The sequence below is a fragment of the Lontra canadensis genome, unplaced genomic scaffold, assembly GCF_010015895.1.
Source record: "Lontra canadensis isolate GAN:19392208 unplaced genomic scaffold, GSC_riverotter_1.0 scaffold38, whole genome shotgun sequence".
Lineage (NCBI taxonomy): Eukaryota > Metazoa > Chordata > Mammalia > Carnivora > Mustelidae > Lontra > Lontra canadensis.
In genome coordinates, this window is record NW_022631032.1 from 7,290,845 (window position 1) to 7,312,840 (window position 21,996).

Below are 21,996 nucleotides of genomic sequence, written 5' to 3' on the forward strand. Positions count from 1 at the left end.
TAAAAGGAGAGAGGGAAAAAAACCACAAGAGACTCTTAATGATAGAGAACAAACTGAGGGTTGATGGAGGGATGTGGGTAGGGAATAGGCTAGAGGGGTCATGAGTGTTGAAGAGGGTACTTGTGATGAGCACTGGGTGTTGTATGTAATTGATGAATCACTGAATTCTACTCCTGAACTCAATACTGCATTTTATGTCAACCAACTAAAATTTAAATAAAAATTAAAAAAAGAAGAATTGAGAAGCTTGAGTAACAGTCTCAGAGTTCATACTGTTCTCAGTGCTAGGATAAATGATACAGGAGGAGGAAGGAGTGGAGCAGGAAAGAACTGCCTGAGAAATGTACATAGAAATAGTAATAGTGAATGAACTCTTTACCTTTGTGGTGTTAGAGGTAATGAACTTTCCCTTCAAGCTCCTTTCTCATATGTGACCTGTCCTTTCCCCTCACTCACCGTACATATACACAGAGCATCCACAGGATGGATCTGCAGAAAGTGATTTTTTTTTTTTAAACTAGGAGAACCAGGACAACAGGATACTTTGACCAGTGGTGTTTTTATCAAAGAATGTCTTTGGCTCTAGAAATCAATAGGAGTAAAGAAAAGCTCCAGGTAAACAGGAAAAAGGGATGGCTAACACAAAGAACTTTCTTTAAACCCAACCACTGGCATATACAGAAAGATAAAGGGCTCTCAGTTTCAGCTTGGCCACTTGAACACTTGGGTTAATTGTAATCCCCACCACAGTTACCTCAGGTTCAAGTTACCAAGGGTAACAAGGACTCAGGGACTATGAATAGACTGCCCAGTGATAAAGATCATGCAGTTGGTAGGGACTTCTTGTTGTGTTATTTTTTCCAAGAAATCTGAATGACAATAGGAAGTGGAACAGTGAGGAATTCCAGAAAGAAGGTATGTAGAGATTTACACACTGAAATTTGGCACACCATGCAATATATTACTTATATGCATTACTATACCAGCATTCTCTTTGTGCGTAAGTAGAATGTTAGTACTAGAAGGAACCTTGGAAATTATAGGGTTTACATCTGTGATTTTAAAGTGTTATATGCTGGAATATAAAGAATGAAATGAAGGTATCAGAAAGAGGCTAGAGATGCCAGCAATCTCAGGTTGTGGATTTCTCATTCTAAATGCCTAATCTCTCTAGGGTGGCTTTCCAGGGAAGGGACCTTAGGGGGTTTATAAGGGCAAGTAAGGTGTAAGAGATTGGGTGACTAATCCATAGCATTAATTACCCATGGCAATTAACATCAGAGGGAGGGGGCAGGCTTTCTCAAAAGGCCTTGTAGCATCTTCTAGAGGAAGTTTTCTTTGTTGGAATAAAAAGAATAGGTAGAAAGGGAATAAAAAGGTGAAAAGACCCACTATTATGAACCCAAAAGAGATGATCTCTGCTGGATAGTTAAAGAGAAAAAAACAAAAGGAATGTGAGCTGATGTAATATAATAGAGTCTGTGCAGGGAGATCAGAGCAATATCAGACTGTTGGATTAAATGGATAAAGAAAGTACAAATGGTTTAGAAAGAAAATAAGCAACCTTTTAGGCAGAAGGCTCAGGGAATTAGTCTAGGATATGAAGACTATAAGAGAGGAAGCTCATGGCAGGGAACTTTAACAGAAAGAGAAAGAAGTCAAAATAGATTTGGGCATTCTGCATTTGAAAAGGGGTCACTGAAATCCTAGACATAGGAAACAGAACTTTTCTGGAGAGACTTGACCAATCTTCCATCTATAAATGAGGAAGGTAAAATTCAGAGAGGTCAAAGGACATTCCTAAAGTGACATTCTTGGAGTGCCTGGGTGTCCAGGTCGGTTGAATGTCTGACTCTTGATTTCAGCTCAGGTCATGATACTGGAGTTGAGGGATTGATCCCTTTGACACAGGTCCATGCTGAATGTGGAGTCTGCTTAGGGATTGTCTCTCTCTTCTCCCTCTGCCTCTCCTTGCTCACATGCTCACTTTTGCTCTCTCTTTCTCTTTCTTAAAAAGGAAAAAAAAATAAGTGACATTCTAATCAATTAATATTAGGGTTAGGTCTAGAATTTCTATGTCTTATTTATAGCCCAGTGTTTCTTTAGTTTTACTATATACAGGTTAATGTGGAAAAGAGGAAGAAATTTTAAGTTTTATTTCACCACCAAAGCCATTGTTAATTAGAGCTTAGGAACTGAGAAGGAATATGTGTAGTGATGGCAGAGAAAGAGACCTAGCATGAAGGTGGTCAGCTCTGATGAGACAAAAAAGATAGGAGACAGAAAGGACATGATCTAGACCTACTCAGAGAAAGAGTAAGGAGAAGTGTAGAGATGATATCCAAAAGCATATTTGGCAATAAACAAATTTAAGAGAGTGATTGTAAGCCTGAACTGATAGGCATGGGTCACAGGGTATAAAAACCACACTAGGGACTATGACTAAAAATGTTTGGCTCTCTTTAAAAGCAACTTGACATAAAAAATAGTGTTCTAACATGCAGTTAAGCCTCTCAGTAGATGTTTATAGACATCATGAAAAGCCATATCCGTGCTTCAAATTTAGAGGAAGTAATTTAAAAAATAGCCCACTGAGGGGTATTAAGGAGGGCATGTATTGCATGGAGCACTGGATGTTAGATGCAAACAATGAATCATGGAACAGTAATTCAAATCTAATGATGTACTGTATGGTGACTAACATAACATAATAAAAAAGAAATAAAAGTACTATGTCATGTTTGAGAGTCTTTTATTCTGTAAGTATTTATTTATTGAATAAAGACCATGGTTTATACTTTTTATTTTGCATATAGTGTCAACCTCCTATCTGGAGGGACTTGGTGACCAATACTACATAAGCAGCAAACATAAATCTTAAACACCTTCCTACCATCCTTCTCTTAAGTCAAGAAACTGTGTTTACTACCATGCTGTGGTTGTAGCTATCTATTAAATGCTGATGAAACACTTTAGGACAATGAATATATATAGGCCAAGTGAGGTATAAACCAATGTTTACTAAATATGATTCCCTAGAACACCACATCCACAAATTATCTTGAAAAAATATTCCATGGTCAAATAAGTTTGGGAATCACTACATACCATAACCTTCTCTTGGAGACTGTACAGTGTTTATTACCATGTTAAAGGCTATAAGAAGTCTTGCAGTAAAAAAAAACAAAACAAAACAAAACAAAAACAAAAAAAAACACACAACTTTTTAACTTAGTTTAACCTAGCATTTTCCAAACTTATTGGACCATGAGAACTTTATCTTTCTTTATTACACTCATTGTATCCTATCAACCAATTTCAAAAAAATGCACTTTGAGAAATATTAATTAAAACAAATCCATAGATGCTAAGACTATGGAAAATAACTTGGTGATGGATAGCCAAGATCCATCTCTAACTTATGAGAATAATGTTATAGGAGACAACAAAAACATTATCCCATGAATGTCTCTTATTGCTATTTTCAGAGGCTTAAAAGATACAGAACTGAATAGACCATCAGTCTAACTCATGAAAATATTTATTATATTCTTAAGAAGGAAACCACAGAGATAAGGGAAAAGAAACAGTAAAACAGCTGAGAAGAGGGACTCATAAGAATATACTAAAGATGATTCAACCAGAGAAGAGATGGACAGTATATGAAATAACTACATTGAGGTCTCTAAAATTATAAATTTTCGGCTGGGTAGCAATCTTTATTGTCCCTAAGATCAGAACAAGAATTGGTCTTAAACTACAGAATGGAAGATTAAAATTAGATTGAGGGAAAATAAAAAAAAAATTTCCTGACTAGAAAGGATGTAAACAATTAGAAAAACTGATAATGAAGAGAAATAGTCTTTCTGTGTTGTCAGTCTTAGAGCGATGCTTATTTGTCATGAATGACGTTAAGTATATTCTTGCTTGGAACCAAGAGGCTATAAGTGACAAAATCTTAGCACAATTAGGCTGTGACGTAGTGATGTGATCTCCCATTTTCCTTACTTGAATTTTCCCAGCCATGAGTCAGCAATGGCTGCTCCCAGGATGGGAGTGAAATAACAGAGGCTGCTGAAGGCATGGTATATAGATGTGGAGGAGTCCTCGCTCCAGTGCAGGAAATACAGGAAATACAGGGTCAGCACAGCTGAGGTTGAAAAGGAAAAACAAAACAAGATAAATGCATTAAAGTGATTTATGGAGAAGTACATTTTATCTCCGGTCTCTGAAGGTGATCTCGACCTTCAAATCTCTTATCGTTGAAGTGACTGAGGGGTGACTGCCAGGTAGTAGAAGCAAGAGCCATGGCAACTGTGGGTGTGGGTGGGGCTATGCTTAGTATACAATTGCAATACTCCTCCCTTCAGTCCATGTGCTTACACAGCAGCATTTAAGCCATTTGCAAAGATCATATGGTGCTTCCAATGTCCCTACCTTCTCCCTCCCAACAATGTAGTTCATAGACCTGAGAAACAGATATGAAAATGGAAGTTGTCATACTTTTATTCTTATAGACTATGTTCTGGTTTCTTGGCTTGTATGAGTTGCTAGGTGAAATCCCATGAGGTATTTATTGGCGGTGTTGGCTAAAGGGAAAAACCAATTTGGATAAAGGCAGAAAGTGTGGAAAAGAGAAATAAGGGCATAAAGAAGACCAGGTTGTTCCAAATATGGGGTGAGGATGAGTGGAGAAAAAGAAAGACCTTGGGGCACAAAATTACCTTTCATGCCATAATAGGAAAAGCGCTCACAGAATTCATTCACCACAATGAAGGCAATGCTCAGTGGATAGTTGGAGCCACAGATTTTCTATGAAACAAAAAGACAATGGTTCAAGCATGAACTTCCCCCCTCCACCATTTAAATCAGTAGATTGTTCTATAACAGAAAAATAAATTTATTTTAAATCACTGTGATAGGTAAAGTGAAGCAATGGCTCCTACTCTTCATGAAACAGCTATTATCACAGTGAAAGTGCCTGCAGTGCTGATAGAAGTTATTTGGAATATTACTTCACTTCTCATTCATTTAACATGGAAGTACTCAGATATTCCTTGATCTCAGACACCAGGACCTCCTTATCTTCCTACAACTCTTTACTTCTGAGCAGGAGAATAATCATACTTATTTCTAAGAACAAAACAAAGAATTAGACTGTGGAGCACTTGATGCCCGAGCAGTTACATTTAGAGATCAATAACTTCCTTAGCTGCACTGTTCAAACTAACCTCTCTTGTCCCCACCTGCCGTATTCATCACGCCAGGAGGAATCCTGACAATATGATGGCTTCCCATTCAGAGCCTGCAGGAGCCAGGCTCAGAGCCCAACCAAAAGGAAGCTGATTGATCACCTTAAACTCAGGCAGAGAGTTCTTAAATCTTCTAACATTAAATGTCCATTCTTCCTGTGAAAGACATTCTATAACATTTTCTTGTTAATCCTATTAGACATTAAAAGAACTATGCTATTACATGTACCATATCAGTCAGTATATAGGGAATGCCATGTTTATTTCAAATCCCTACCTATTATGATAGCCCAACTAACATGAGAGGGGATGGAGATAACTGTACTTGGGACAGTCAAATCTCATCATGAAATTTTTATCGCCTCTTATTTCATAAGAAATACATGCATCTTTTTAAACAGACTTAAATTGCTTAGGACCAGAAGATATATAACTAGCTAAATAAATAAAGTCATAAGTTAATGATTTTAATTTTTACCCATATGGATAGATATGAAGAACCTTCCTAAATATTAACGTATGTTAATATATTAACTTACTTGAAAGACACAATAAACTGGCTTCTTACCTTCCCAGCTCACATCTTGAGAATTATGCAACCTGGAGTTTAGTTAACACACTTTACCGGCTATGTACTATTGGTTTGGGCTGTGTTAATCTACTGACCCTGGGCATGCCACTGCACCTGTCTTTATGTTCAATCCTCTTATTCCAAAGAAATGAGAAAACTACCACCTCTTGGCCCATAGTGAGAACTCCATAAATATTGGCTATTATTCCTATACCCTCTCTACTTTTAAGATTTTGATATAAAGATTTAATGAGATGATAGATTTGGAAGTGTTTAACAAGTATGTAATACAAACATCATTATTCTTTGATTCTCTGTCCTGTCTTCCAGTGTAAACTGGCACACATCATAAAAGAGACTGGATCTATTCCTAAACTTTCCTTGGTGTCTGGCATAAGATTCTGAATACAGGGGGAGCTAAGGGCTGAGTTTTTATATTGGTTTAGAAAGAACAATCACACACAGTTCTCCAGGCAAGAATGCTTGCCAAGTTTCCCTGGATATTCAAATTGCTTCTTTTTTCACCCCAGAAAAACTCAGAATATACAATGAGATACAGCAAAGTCCTGGATCCCAATTGAAGAACTCCTAACTACCTCTTCCTGCTGCTTCTTCTCCTAAGTAAAGGAAACTTCTGTTTAAATTTGGTTTTCAGGTTAATTCTAAGTCCAAGTGAGAATAGTTTTTAATACCCTAATACAGCTCAGCCTGACACTCCAGAGGCCAAGTAGAACCAAAAGAGCAATTCTGTTCCTGTCAGAAGGAGACTGGAATTTGGGGACTTACCGGAGTTGGCTTCTTTGGAAGGCTGAGAAGTCGAGGTGGTACCTCTTCAGTGGAGACAGGTGAAAAAAGAGTTTCCTTGGACTCATTTTTCTGGAAAGGATTCATAGCTGGTTCCTTACTCTCACTCTCCTCAAGCATTTGGCTTCGGTAGGCAGTTGGGACAGCTGCCAGCCTACTGTAAAAACGGGCACTGGGAGTGGACTAGGTTTAACCCTCTGTGTGTCAGCTTTTAGCAGCTGCCTGACCCAAAGCAAAGCACAAAGCTATAGGAAAAGAAAGGGTTAGGTCTCAGAGACTAGTCAAAATAATGATTAAGTAAAAGGTTAAGCATCAGGAAGTAAGAGTAAAATATCACAAGAAGGGGCAAGATAGTGCTGGAGAATTACAGAAGAGTACAAAATAGCTGAGAATACAATGCCTCAAGTATAGATTTAAAAACTGAATTCAGGAAAAAAAAACCTGATTTCAGAGTCACAGGAGCGGCCATTTATTGAACATCTATTATGGCCAACAAAAATGTATATGTAATACATACATATTATATATATATATATATATATATATATATATATATATATAAAATATCTACCTATCTACATTCTAATTCTTAGCACAATCTCCATTTTGTAGGAACTAATATCTTAAGAGGTTGAGCAATTTGTCTAAAGTTACGTGGCCAGCAAGTGGCAAGTCTGGAATTTTAACTGTCATGATTGATGGGAGATTTGTATCAGTAATGCCTATGGTCATTATTCAGGAATGGAGGGTATGCAAACGGGAATGTAGGAATATAGAGGAATTGAAATGCATTGAAGAGGGAAAGTCATCACAAAATTGAATTTGCAAAGATAGAATAGATGTTGATTTTGGTTTTCAACATAATAAAGTTCAACTAGAAATAGCCTATAAAGAGTTAAAGAGGTGGAGCTAAAGAAAATGAGAAAAAAGGTTTGAAGATGTACATTTGAGAATCATTCTTCTTTGCTAAATTCATTCCTTGTGTTTTCATCACTTCAAGATGAATCCGTAATTTAATTGATAAATAAAATTCAATTTGAGCAAAAATCATGAACTACTTTATTTTTTAGAAAAATATTTTATTTATTGAGAGAGAGAGAGAGTATGCATGCACATGAGTGGAGCGGGGAGGGACCAAGGGAAAGGAAATCTCAAGATTTCCTGCTGAGCAGGGAGCCCTATGCGGGGCTCCATCCCATGACCCTGAGATCATGACCTGAGCCAAAATCAGGAGTTGAATGCTTAACCAATGGAGCCACCCATGAACTAGTTACTTCCTAGATACTATCACAAACATAATTTTCATTAATACTTAGTAGATGAACTCCCAAATGACTCCAGAATATAATATTTAGCCTTTATCAGAGGAGGAATAAAAATGGGTATTATGATGATAGATGCACTTAATACAGTAAGTTGATGGAAAAGAAGAACAAGAGTATGATGCCTTTCCAGTTGTCAGTGAAAAGAAAAATGAAAAGAAATGCCAGAGAGCTATAAGAAAAACCAACAAGATCATAAAACAGGAGAATTATTTCATTTGAGAATATGAGAGAGAACCTATAAATTTATGCCTTGAAAAATTCTTAAACTACTTATTTAACTTGTTGATGAATAAGGCCAGAACAAACTTTACCTCAGACTTTGACCTTGTCTTCTCACTCCTCATCGACCCTCTCTTCTGCCAACCTTTAACCAAAGAAGAGTCCAGCTTCATTTTTGACTGTGGCATTAATGATTAAGCTGTAGTTATTCTTTCCAAAGGTATTATTCCTTCTGACTTAGTGTGGTTATAACTTTAAATGCAAAACAAATAAATAGTCATGATTTACTAATCAAATTAACCTCAAGATGCCTTGAAGATCTAATTATATCAATGGTTCCCCCTGCTCTGGCCTATACTTCTAGAATAGCATTTGACCTGGCAGAGCACCTGTAGATACAATGCACCTGTAGAGGCATTGCACCAATTCCTTTGCACTAAAAGTTACCCCTAATACCAAACTTTAGAGTATTGGCATTGGTTCTCTGGAACGCTTTTAGATGAAATTCTCCTTTTGATTATGGCAGTATAATGCTAGCATTCATAGAATCAAATAATATCAGAGATGGAGGAAATCTTGATCTTGTCCTATATAAACTAAACTTCCCTGATGGTGAGAGTGATATAGGGTAATTCATTCACATATATATATCTATTAATTCATATATGTTTTTATATATTCCAGAACAATTCGTATATATATATATATATACACACACACACACGTATATGTATGAATGTAGGCATATGTACACACACACGTGTACATACACATATACACACACAGATTTGCAGGCCTTTTTCTTGAAAATACTTATTCAATAGATTTAAGTAGGGATCCAAGAACCTCTATTTTTAAGAAGCACCTCTTCTAATGACAGGAATTTAGGGAGCACTGGTTTGAAATCCCTCTCCTAGTCTAGCTTACAGAATACTACAGGAGAGCTCAAAGCTCAGAAGGGGCAGAGCAAGGACTAGAACTCTAACCTGCCATGGCCTATTCTAGAGCTCAATCATACATCAAGATGTCTCTTACACGCTATCATTTTTGCTAAGTTGAAATCAGACAGAAGAATAAAAGGGAAGAAATCAAAGAGAAAAGCAACTCCTGGACAGAAATTAGCACAAACTCTTCAGAGACAAAAGGGGTAATAAAAGTGGAAGAATCTAAAATATCAGTAATAAGAGTAAGAAATATTTATGGCCTCAGTGAGTGTATCAGCAGATTGATACTTTACACTCATATTCAGAAAGGAGACTAAGGCTCTAAAATTATAGATACTAATATAGTCAGAGAGAAGAGAAATAAGAAATTAAAAGAAAACATGTTTAATAAGATATACGAATATAGAATCAGCAAGCAAGGGGCACCTGGGTAGCTCAGTCAGTTAAGCATCTGCCTTTGGCTCAGGTCGTGATCCCAGAGTCCTGGAATCGAGCCCTGCATCGCGCTCCCTGCTCACTGGGGAGTCTGTTTCTCCTCCCTCTGCCCCTCCACCCGCTTGTGCTCTCTCTCTCAAATAAATATATACAATCTTAAAAAAAAAAAAAAGAATCAGCATGCAAAAATAAGTTGTACTTAAATATGACCAAAAACAAAAAGAAAAGGGAATTTTAAAAGTGATACCAGCTATAATTGCATAAAAATACCTAGGAATAAATCTAATAAAAGATAGCCAAGACCTCAACATTAAACACTATAAAATATTATTGAAAGAAATTAAAGATCTAAATAAATGAAGAGACATACCATGCTCATGATTTAGAAATTTTGTATTATAAAGTTGTAAATCTTCCAAATCAACCTGTTGTTTTAATACAAACTCCCGTAGGTTTTGTGAGTGTAGAAAATGACAAGATGATTTTTAAAATTCATATGGGGATGCATAAGCCAAGAATAGCAAAGGTAATCTTGAAGAACAATAGTGAAGGACTACTCAGTATAAGACTTATTATAAAACTATTGTAATTAGGGGCGCCTGGGTGGCTCAGTGGGTTAAGCCTCTGCCTTGGGCTCAGGTCCTGATCTCAGGATCCTGGGATCGAGTCCCATATTGGGCTCTCTGCTCAGTAGGGAGCCTGCTTCCCCCCCCCCCCTCTCTCTCTCTGCCTGCCTCTCTGCCTACTTGTGATCTCTGTCAAATAAATAAATAAAATATTTTAAAAAAACTGTTGTAATTATAACAGAGTGGAATCAACACAACAGTAAGGCAACAAATGGAACAAAACGGACATCAGAGACATACACACATGCCGAGGTATCATTAATGGCAAAGTTGACTCTGCAGTGCAGTGGGGGAAATAACGGTGCCTTCATTAAATAAACACCATCTGTATATCCACATGGAAAACATAATTTTGGCCCTTATCTTATACCATATGTAAAAAATAATTCTATATAGATTGTGATCTGTTTTTTTTTTTAAATAAAGCTTTTAGAGAAAAACATCTTTATGTTCCCTGTACAGACATATTCTAAGATTTTTCAAATAAGACATAAAATATGATTACCATAAAAGAAAAACAATTGATATTTTGGACTACATTGGATATTGGAATTTGGATTACAAAATTATTATAAATTTATAATATTACAAAATTAAGAACTTTTGTTCACCAAAATACATGTTAAGAGTGAAAAGACAAGGGGCACCTGGGTGGCTCAGTGGGTTAAAGCCTCTGCCTTCGGCTCAGGTCATGATCTCAGGGACCTGGGATCGAGCCCCACATTGGGCTCTTTGCTTGGTGGGGAGCCTGCTTCCCTTCCTCTCTCTCTGCCTGCCTCTCTGCCTACTTGTGATCTCTGTCTGTCAAATAAATAAATAAAATCTTTAAAAAAAAAAAAAAAAAAAAAAAAAGAGTGAAAAGACAACTTACAGAGTGGGAGAAAATATTCATATATCTGTCAAAGGGTTTGTGTCCAGACTACATAAATAACTCCAAAAAATCAGTACCAAAAAGATGTATGTCCAGGTTGTTTAGTTTCCTATTATAAATGACACTATCATAATAACTTTGTATGTAAGTCAAATATATCTGATGGATAATACCTAGAAGTGAGATTGCTAAGACAAAGTATGTCTTTATAATTTTTAGAACTGCTTATTCATTTCCTTTGCTCATTTTCTTAATGAGTTGTTTCTTCCCTTCTTTTAAGTTTATAAAATCTATATTATTGATATTAATGCTGTCATTGTCTGCATTGCAAATATTGTTTTCTATTGACCTTGTATTTGGACTTTTAAAATTAAATATAACTTAATATGCACAAATCTTAAGTGTAAAACTCCATTTTTTTTGTATTTGTGTAACATACAACCATCACCCAGATAAGATTTAAAAAAAAAAAATGTATTTCTAGTACCTCTGTGCTGACATTCTTCAGAGAATAATACTTGCTGCTTCCCTCTGTCTCCCAAACTGTCCTCCTCCAAGGTAATCACTTTTCTGACTTCTATCACCACAGATTTGTTTTGAATTTCATATAAATGGAATAATACTGTTTATATTCCTTGTGTTTGATTTTTTTTTTGCTCAACACCATGTCTGTAAGACTCAACCATTTTGTTGTCTGTAACAAGATTTCTTTTTCTTGTTGTTCAGTAGCATTCACTATTCTAATATGACACAATTTATTTCCCCATTCTTTTGCTGATGGACATTTGGGTTGTTTCCAGTTTTAGGGTTTTTTATTGTCAACTTGGTTTAAGCTAAGAAGTGTTTCTAAGAATCATCTTTTCTGGTTGGGTCTAGGCCAGAAAAACTTGAATGAGATTTAAAAGTGGAAGTGAAGCATTACATGTATTACTTGGAGCAGTCAAAGACTGGGCAGAGGTCCTGGTTAAACACCTTGAACCACAAAGGCTTTGTCTTTTGCTGATGGAACTGTGTGTGTAGGGGAGTGAGTTCAAAGTTCAGGCTATTTCCAAGTCTTCCCAGATTTTACTTTTTGTCAGGCCCTTCTTCAGTGTCCTGCGCACAAGCACATAGCCCCAGGGTTAGTTAGGAATGTATGAATAACTTGGGGCATCTCTGATCCCTGCTGTGCATATGCACAGCCTTAGTTAGAATGTCATCTCCCCAGTAAGGATTGCAACCTCAGGCTGCTAGGACTAAGCTCTTGCCTCTTCTCCACTGGCCAGCATCTGAGAGGTCACTTCCATGTAAAATGTTGCAGGGCATGAATGTCACCTACTCTTACAAATTGAGTGAGACTCCTTCATGAAGGTAGGGTAGGAGAGCTATCAACATTTCTAGAACACACTTTTTATGATATTTTTTCCAATCTTGAGTTCTTAATTTTGACTCATCTCTTACTAAACTGGAAATTACTGAAGTAATTATTACAGGAATGGTATGTGAAAGATATAATTCCTGAATTCTGACATGTCTAAGAATGTCTTCTTACCAAACTATGGATGACTGTTAACGTATACACTATAGGTCACACTCATATCCTTGTGCAAATGCAGCTTTCCTAACTTTAGTGCTTTAGTGCAGTGTTATGCAATGATTCAAACCCATTGATTTTTGTTCCTTTGTAGCCAACTTACTTTTCCTACTTGCAAGCATATATCATCTTCATTTTCATCAAACCATTCAGAACAGGCAAAATAAAATAATATTGTGCTTATGTCAACCAACCTTATTATAGTAATCATTTCATAATAAATATGTGGATCAAATCATCACACTGTACATCTTAAATTTATACAGTGTCATATGTCAATTACATTTCAATAAAGTTGGGGAAAAAGATAATTGCTTGGCATCATGTCAGGATCATCAGATGATTCTGGCAGAGAACCTCCTATCTGGTAATCTGTCTCATCCATAACTCCCTGCATTTCAGTGTCTGAAAAAACAGCAAATGAGGAGGTACAGAGGCATGGAAAATATTATTTCATTCCTCTCTAAACCACTTATATTTATCCTTAAAGGGTATAGAGAATGATACTCTAGGTATTCAGACCATAAAAAACATGTCTTTAAGAACATGTTTCATTTATGGGGGAAATAATAAGGGGGAGAAAGGAGGAGGTGTTCTGACTGCAAAAGTTATAGTTTGAGAATATAATGTTATGCAGTTGGCATTATCAACTCAGACCACCATGTACTCATTCCTGGTACAGTAATCACTAATCAAAGAAATCTTAGCATAATAAGTTTCAGTAAAAAACATTATAATTTGTATTACTATGTTAAAATGATAAGCATGTTTTATTAGCTACATTAAATATTTGAGCTTGTTTTAGTTAAGTAACAAATGACATAGTTCTCAGATAATGGTTGATGAATAAAATACATATAAAAATGAGGTTAAAGGGGCGCCTGGGTGGCTCAGTGGGTTAAGCCGCTGCCTTCGGCTCGGGTCATGATCTCGGAGTCCTGGGATCGAGCCCCGCATGGGGCTCTCTGCTCGGCAGGGAGCCTGCTTCCTCCTCTCTCTGCCTGCCTCTCTGCCTGCTTGTGATCTCTCTGTCAAATAAATAAATAAAATCTTTAAAAAAAAAAAAAAAAATGAGGTTAAAAATAGATTAGCTGAGGGTAGGCCAAAGAGAGGAAGGGAGAGAGAAGAAAGTAAGAGAGATTAAAACCAAAATTTAAAGATTAAAAAAAAAAAAACACAGAAATTCCTATGGTAAAGGCAATTATGACAAAATTTTTTATTGAACTTCAACTGCCGAAACTTGGAAACAGCCAAAATTCTTTCAGCAGGTTAGAGAATAAGTAAACTTTGGTACATCCAGACAATGTAATGCTATTTGGTGACAAAATGGAATGAGCTATGAAGCCATGTAAAGACATGGAGGAAGCTTAAATGCATATTTAAGTTAAAGAATTCAGCCTGAAAAGGCAGCGTACAGTATGATTCTAACTATATGACATGCTATAAAAGTAAAAGATCAGTGGCTGCCAGTGGGTGGGGGTGGGAAAGGAGGAATAAATGAGTAGGCAGAACAAAGGATTTTCAGGGCTGTGAAACTATTCTGTATGATATTACAGAGGTGGATACATATCACTATATATATGTCAAAACCCACAAATTGTATAATACAAAGAGTGAACTCTAATGCAAATATGGACTTAGGTGATGACATGTCAACGTAAGATTCATCAATTGTAAAAATGTACCACTCTGGTGCAGATGTTTATAGCGGGTGAGGTTGTAAGAGGAGGGGAACAGGGAGTATATGAGAATTTTCTGTACTTTCTGCTCAATTTTGCTATGAACCAAAAACTGCTTTAGAAAATGCAGTTAATTAAAAAGAAAAAGAGAACATAAAAAAGGAAAAAAGAACTTGCTGCTGGTCAGTGGCTCTCAACTATAATCTAATATTTATCATTTTCTCCATATTCAAAAATACTGTAGATATAAATATTAATTATCTACTTAACACAATTAATTGCTTATTTTTTCTCAAAAGCAAAATATTAAAATGACAAAAAATATTATAAGATATACAAGAACAGTTTTTTCATTAAAACAATTATCTAGCTTTACTTTTACCCTAAATTATAGCTTAATTTTGTCAAGAATTAAAGTATTCTCAACCAAACTTTAAGGACTATCAGATATAAAAGGCTCAGAGATATAATTAAAACCATGGGCATTTATTATAAATCAATTGTTTTGACATTTCACAATTGTGAGACATAAGTATTTTAAAACAGAGTATTAAACTTGTACTCTAGAACACTTGATCTGCCACTTGTTAACTAACAACCTGTGGGCAAGTTACCTAATGTCTGTTCTCTCATCTGTACAGCCTAATAAACAGGAAGCACATGAAAATGCTAGTACTTAAAAAAGGTAAAAAATATAACATCAACCAAATTTAATTTCTTTTATCATCAAATGTTAAGATACATTTTCTTCAGTATTAGGAATCTTTATTCTTAATATAAAATAAATATCACATCTTACAATTTTATATTTATAGCTGAATGTTTCTTCAATCATCACTGTCACTTCCTGATTCACTCAGCTGCAAATCATTTCCTAAAATAAAAAAAAAATCAAAACTGTAGTAATTATTTTATATTTTCATATTCAATGTATTTACTTCTGGATAACATAAATATCATGCAAAATATAACACCATGGGTGAACCATTTAGCCACCATTTTGTCACTAATAACTAGATTGCTTATCTTATAATTTAGTCATATCATTAGTAATTCCAAAAATTAATACTGCTTGTAAAGAAAACATACACCATCAATCTTCAGCATAGTTTTATCACCTGGCATCTTTTTTAGTCTTCTTTCACACACCAACACCACCTTCCTTTGTTACTCCCACTGATTTAATTACATTAGGTAATGAGAAAAAATGTGGTTTAGAAGATAAGCCTAAATCATTTTGAAGAGTATAAAAATGTTATGCAATTTTGTACTTAAAATTCAGTCAAAATATTAAATAGTATATGTTATGAGTAACTCATCATTGGTTCTGTTTATAATTCAATGATGTATAGCAATGGAACTTACATTCCAGTGGGGAGACAGAGAATAAACAAAGAAATATATAATATGATGCCAAGTAGGGATAAATACTATGAAAAATGAAGACAGGTATGAGAAGAGTGGTGAGAAGTGCTATTTTAGACAGGATAGTTGATAAGGCCTCCTTGAAGGGTCGTATTTGAATAGAGATCCAACCGTAGAGAGAAAGTCCTATTAATGTGGATGGAGGGCAGATACTTTCCAGGCTCAGGGAACAGCACATACAAATGCCCTAAGGCAGAAGCATGCTTGCTATGTTCTCTGACAGCAAGAAGGCCCTGCAGCCAGAGTGGAATGAATGAGGAAGAGATGATAGGAAATGAGGTCAGAAAGATATCCAGATATCCAGAAGGCTGGTTTATAGGTTATGATAAAAACTTTGGATTTTGTTTGAAATGTAATGGGAATTCATCAGAAAATTTTAAGTAAGCAACTGACTTGAAATGTTTAACGGTGAATATGGGGCACCTGGGTGGCTCAGTCATTAAGTGTCTGTCTTGGGCTCAGTTCATGATCCCTGGGTCCTGGGATCCAGCCCCACATCGGGTTCCGTGCTCCATGGGAAGCCTGTTCTCCCTCTCCTACTCCCCCTGCTTGTGTTCCTTCTCTTGCTGTCTCTCGCTATCAAATAAAAAAAATATTAAAAGAAAAACAGTGATCATGCTATAATGGTATATATATATTATAATAAACTATAATTGTATTGCAGCTTCTCACATAAATAATACAGGCTTTGACTCAGGTGGCTCAGGTGGAGGTGGTGCTAAGCAGTTAGGTTTATAGTATAAAAACAGAACTTACAGGACTATCAAAAGTACTGAATATAGGCATGAGAGAAAAAGAAAAGTGAAGAAAGACCCCAAGTGTTTCTGATCTAAACAACTAGATGGTGGTGTCATTTACTGAGATAAGAAATGCCAGGGGAACAAGAGTTGTGAGAAAAATCACAAGTTCAATTTTCAACATGACACATTTGAGATACACTGTAGATATTCAAGTAAATATGTTGTAGGCAATTGGATATACAAGTCTGGAGTTCTAGGTAGAGGTTATTCCTGGAAATAAAGATTTGGGAGTCACTAACTGCAGGAGTTTCTTTGAACACATGGGACTGGATAATACCATTTGAGTAGTAAATTAAAATGGTAAAAACATTCTCATATTTTTAAACTACTCCAAAATCAACAAAAAGCTGGCATAATTTGAAGCTCATACCCAATTTAAGAGGAGTAGTTTCTAGGCCATAAATAAGCTGTTGTAAGAGAGCTCAGTCCACTGCATGAACTCCAGAACTATTACATTATTCAATAAAGAAATTTGCTAAAGCTTCTTTTGTGTATCTGGTTCCCAAGACCATTTTATACTTTTCAAGGATTAAGTTTCCATTTATTACATAACTATTCTATGGCATAAGAATGTTCAACTTGATACAATGTCATAATAAGTTTCTTAGGTCAAACCCAAATGTTCCAAGTTCCACTTCTGTTAATAGACTTCATGTTGTACAGGTCATATGCATATATTACCATGCTGTTGAAATGTTTGGTTGATTTTGAAGGCATCAGATTAGCTGTGAACACGACATGCTGGTAAAGGAAACACATTTCCAATCGAAATGGTAATTGTGACTTGGAAAAAAGCGTTTACCCATAGCAAATGCACACAGACTCCTAAGCCAATGGTTTTCAATGAGAAAAATACTGTTCCATTAGAGATGTTACAGAAATTTATATGAAGTGTTGCTTGTCCAGATGATTTGCAGATTGCTAGTGGCATTTGGTGGGAGGGAATTTAGGAATGGCAAATGTCTTACAATGAATGGACCAGTCTTGCACAATAACGAAGTCTATTACATTCTGCAAAACTTTTGAAAGTCCAGTATTATATTCATGTACGTGGAAGACTTGTTTGTAATCGTAAGGTGGAACCTAATTTCAGTTTTATAAACTAAAGAATTCTTTTACACAGATTTAAAACTCACTGAAATTTACAAGGATGGAACTATCATGTAAACTGAAAGAATACTTTGTTTTTTCCAGAACTTTACAAAGATTTTCTTTATTTAATTGTTTTAGAAAACATATTAGTGATATCAATGCTTTTCTAATCCCTATTTCAACAAATTAAATAGAAAAATTGTTGACATTATGAATGGTATGTTATCTTGCTTTTTTAAATTCTAAATTGATTCATTAAAGATTTCAAGCTATACTACAAAGCTGTAGTAATCAAAACGGTATGGTACTGGCATAAAAATAGACATATAGATCAACTGGACAGAACAGATGGCCCAGAAATAAAATCACATTTATATGGTCAATTAATCTATAACAAAAGAGGCAAGAATGTATAATAAATGGTGCTGAGAAAATTGGGAAAATATATGCAAGAGAATGAAACTGGCCCACTGTCTAACATCATACACAAAAATAAACTCAAAATGGATTTAGACCTAAATGTGAGACTTAAAACCATACAAATCCTAGGAAAGAGCATAGGCAGTAATTTCACTGACATCAGCTATTGTGACATTTTTCTAGATACGTCTCCTAAAGCAAGAGAAACAAAAGCAAAACTAAACTATTGGGACTACATCAAAATAAAAAGCTTTTGCCCAGTAAAGGACCCATCAACAAAACAAAAAGACAACCTACTGAATGGGGGAAGATACTTGCAAATGATATATTCAATAAGGAGTAAACATCTAAAATATATAAGAATTTTTATGACTCATTACCAAAAACCAAACCATTACATTAAAAAATAGGCAGAGCCAGTAGAGGCAGGAGCTACTTACACCAAATCCTGCTTCCCTCTACGTGGCAAGTGCATATTTACTGGGGCAGGACTGACTCTGAGCTGGCAGAGTGGGCCTCTCCCCCAGAAGACCAGCACAGGCAGCACTCTGCATGCACAAGTCTACTGATTATACAGGGCTTCAAAGCATCATCTTTAGTTCCGATGGGAATAGAACCAGACTGTAATTTTTTTTTCCTTCCTTCTCCCTCCCTACCCCCACCCCGCCTTTGGAATCAGGCTTATAGTTTTTGTCTGTTAGTTTGTCTTTTTATTTTCTTTTCTCTTTTTCTGGATTAAGCTCCCTTTTTTATGTTTCTTGTTCTTTTTCTTGCCCCTTTCTTTTTCTTTGGAATCAGGCTTATAGTCTTCTGTTTGTCTCTTTGGGGTGTTTTGTTGTCATTGCTGCTTTTCTTTCTCTCTCTCTCTCTCTCTTTGTTTTTGAATCGGGATTTCTTTTTAATTTTTTTCCTCTTTCTTTTTTTTTCCAGGCTTATTTTAACAAACAAAGCACACCCGGTTAAAGTCCGAACACTACCTACTGCAAGCAAGGAGGAACCCTGCAGAGGACTGATCTGTGGGAAAGAGTAGCCAAAATGCAACAGCAGAGTGCACACAACATACACTAGAAACACTTCCTGAAGTGCCAGCCCTTGGACAGTGTATGACTCTTTTTTAATATAGCATTACTCTCAGGTACAGGAAACATAATAAGCTTTCATAACTCACAAAAGACAGAAACTGAGCCAAAATAACAAGACAGAGAAATTTTCCCCAAAAGAAAGGTCAGGAAGATACCACAACCAGGGACTTGCTCAGAGCAGATATAAGCAATATGTCTAAACAAGAATTTAAATCAACAGTTTTAAGATTACCAGATGGACTTGAAAAAAGCATAGAAGACACCAAAGAGACCCTTGCTGCACAAATAAAAGGACCTAAGGCTAGTTGGGCTGAAATTAAAAATGCTATAACTGAGATACAAAACAGGCTAAATATAATCACAGTGAAGATGGAAGAAACAGGAATGAATAGGTGATACAGAAGATAAAATTAAAGAAAATAATGCTGGAAAAAAGAGGAAAATAAAACTATTAGATTATGAAGGAAGACTTAGGGAACTCAGTGATTCCATAAATTGAAAAAAATATCTGTATCATAGGAGTCCCAGAAAAAGAAGAGTGGGAAAAGGGGACAGAAGGTTTATTTGAACAAATTACAGCTGAGAACTTAACTAATCTAGGGGAAGGAAACAGGCATTCTATCCAAGTGGCACAGAGAACTTCCCTCAAAAATCAACAAAAACAGGTCAACACCAAGACATATTATAGTGAAACTTGCAAAATACAAAGATAAAGAGAGAATTCTGAAAACAGCTCAGGAGAGAAAGTCCTTAGCCTATAAGGGTAGACACATAAGGTTAGCAGCAGACTTGTCCACAGACACCTGGCAAGCTACAAAGGACGGGCATGATATATTCAACTTACTAAATGGGAAAAATATGCAGCTGGAAGTACTTTGTCTAGCAAGACTGTTATTCAGAATAGAAGGAGAGATAAAGAGTTTTCTAAAACAAGCAAAAAATAAAGGAGTTTGTAAAAACTAAACCAGCTCTGCAAGAAATTAAAGGGGACTCTTTGAACAGGAAAGTGATACAGAAAGCAACGAACACTAGAAAGAAACAGAGACAACCTATGGGAAAGCAACTTTACAGGTAATACAGTGGAACTAAATTCATCTTTCAATAGTTATTCTGAATGTAAATGGACTAAATGCTCCAATCAAAAAATACAGGGAAGCAGAATTGATTAAAAAAAAAAAAGTCCCATTGATAATGCTGCTTACAAGAGATTCATTTTAGACCCAAAGACACCTCTAGACTGAAAGTGAGGGGTTGGAGAACCATTTATCATGCTAAAGGACATCAAAAGAAAGCAGGAGGAGCCATACTTATTTCAGACAAATAGATTTTAAACCAAAGACTGTAGTAAGAGATGAAAAAGGACACTATATCATAATAAAGGGGTCTATCCAATAAGAAGCTCTAATAATTGTAAATATTTATGCCCCTAACTTAGAGGCAGCCAAAAATATAAACCAATTAAAACAAACTTAAAGAAACTCATTGATAATAACACAATAATGGTACAGGACTTTAACTTCCCACTCACAGCAATGGACAGATCATGTAAGCTGGGCTTTGAATGACACACTGGACCAGATGGACTTAAGTTATATTCAGAGCTTCTCATTCTAAAGCAGCAGAATATACATTCTTTTCAAGTATACATGGAATATTCTCCAGAATAGATCACATAGTGGGTCACAAATCAGGCCTCAAGTAATACAAAAAGATTAAAATCATACCATTCAAATTTTCAGACCGTAATGCCATGAAATTTGAAGTCAACCACAAGAAAAAATTTGGAAAGAACACAAATACATGGAGGTTAAAGAACACCCTACTAAAAAAATGAATGGGTTAACCAGGAAATTAAAGAAGAATTGAAAAAAATACATGGAAGCAAATGAAAATGAAAAGACAAGAGTATAAAATCTTTGGGATGAAGCAAAGGCAGTCATAAAAGGGAAGTACATAACAATACAGGCCATCCTCAAGAACCTAATCTTACACCTAAAGGAGTTAGAAAAAGAACAGCAAATAAAGCTTAATCCAGCAGGAGAAGGGAAATAATGAAGATCAGAGCAGAAATAAATGATATAGAAACAAACAACATAGAACAGGTCAATGAGACTAGGAGCTGGTTCTTTGAAAGAATTAATAAAATTGATATCCCCAAGCCAGACTTATCAAAAAGAGAAAGGACCCAAATAATGAAGGCGAAGAGATCACAACCAACACTGAAGAAATACAAACAACTATAAAGAGAATATTATGAGCAATTATATGCCAACAAATTAGGCAATCTGGAAAAAATGGATAAATTCCTAGAAACATATAAACTACCAAAACTGAAGCAGGAAGAAATAGAAAATTTGAACAGACCCATAACCAGCTAAGAAATTGAATCAGTAATCAAAATATCCCAACAAATAAGAGTCCAGGGCCAGACAGCTTCCCAGGGGAATTCTGCCAAACATTTGAAGAATCAATACTTATTCTTCTTAAACTGTTCCAAAAAATAGAAATGGAAAGAAAACTTCCAAACTCATTCTATGAGGCCAACATTATCTTGATTCCAAAGCCAAACAAAGACCCACTACAAAGGAAAATTACAGACCAATATCTCTGATAAACATGGATGTAAAAATTCTCAAGTTACTATCTAATCAAATCCAATAGCACATTAAAAGAACTATTCACCATGACCAAGTGGGATTTATTCCTGGGCTGCAGGGGTGGTTCAATATCTGTAAATGAATCATCATAATACACCACATTAATAAAAGAAAGCATAAGAACCATATGATCCTCTCAAACAGATACAGAAACAGCATTTGACAAAATACATCATCCTCTCTTGATAAAAACCCTGAAGAAGGGATGCCTGGGTGACTTA

The 21,996-nt window shown here is 35.7% G+C and overlaps 1 protein-coding gene across 8 annotated transcripts in view; it reads right to left on the reverse strand.

The window, feature by feature from the left end:
- Positions 1 to 15,180, reverse strand: part of SLC15A2 (solute carrier family 15 member 2) — a 41,043-nt gene extending 25,863 nt beyond the window's left edge. For 2 of the 8 annotated variants that reach the window (XM_032869544.1, XM_032869543.1), the window contains exons 1-5: positions 15,099 to 15,180; positions 8,264 to 8,423; positions 6,610 to 6,699; positions 4,725 to 4,812; positions 4,009 to 4,150 (exon numbers count right to left, since the gene is read on the reverse strand). In XM_032869544.1, the coding sequence (XP_032725435.1) occupies positions 4,009 to 4,150; positions 4,725 to 4,812; positions 6,610 to 6,699; positions 8,264 to 8,359 (416 nt within the window). In that variant the 5' untranslated portion in view covers positions 8,360 to 8,423; positions 15,099 to 15,180. Of the gene's footprint in view, positions 1 to 4,008; positions 4,151 to 4,724; positions 4,813 to 6,609; positions 6,785 to 8,263; positions 8,424 to 15,098 lie in introns of those variants that run through there. The other 6 variants (XM_032869547.1, XM_032869546.1, XM_032869545.1 and 3 more) reach the window with 6 other exon arrangements.
- Between the last annotated feature and the right edge of the window lie 6,816 nt (positions 15,181 to 21,996).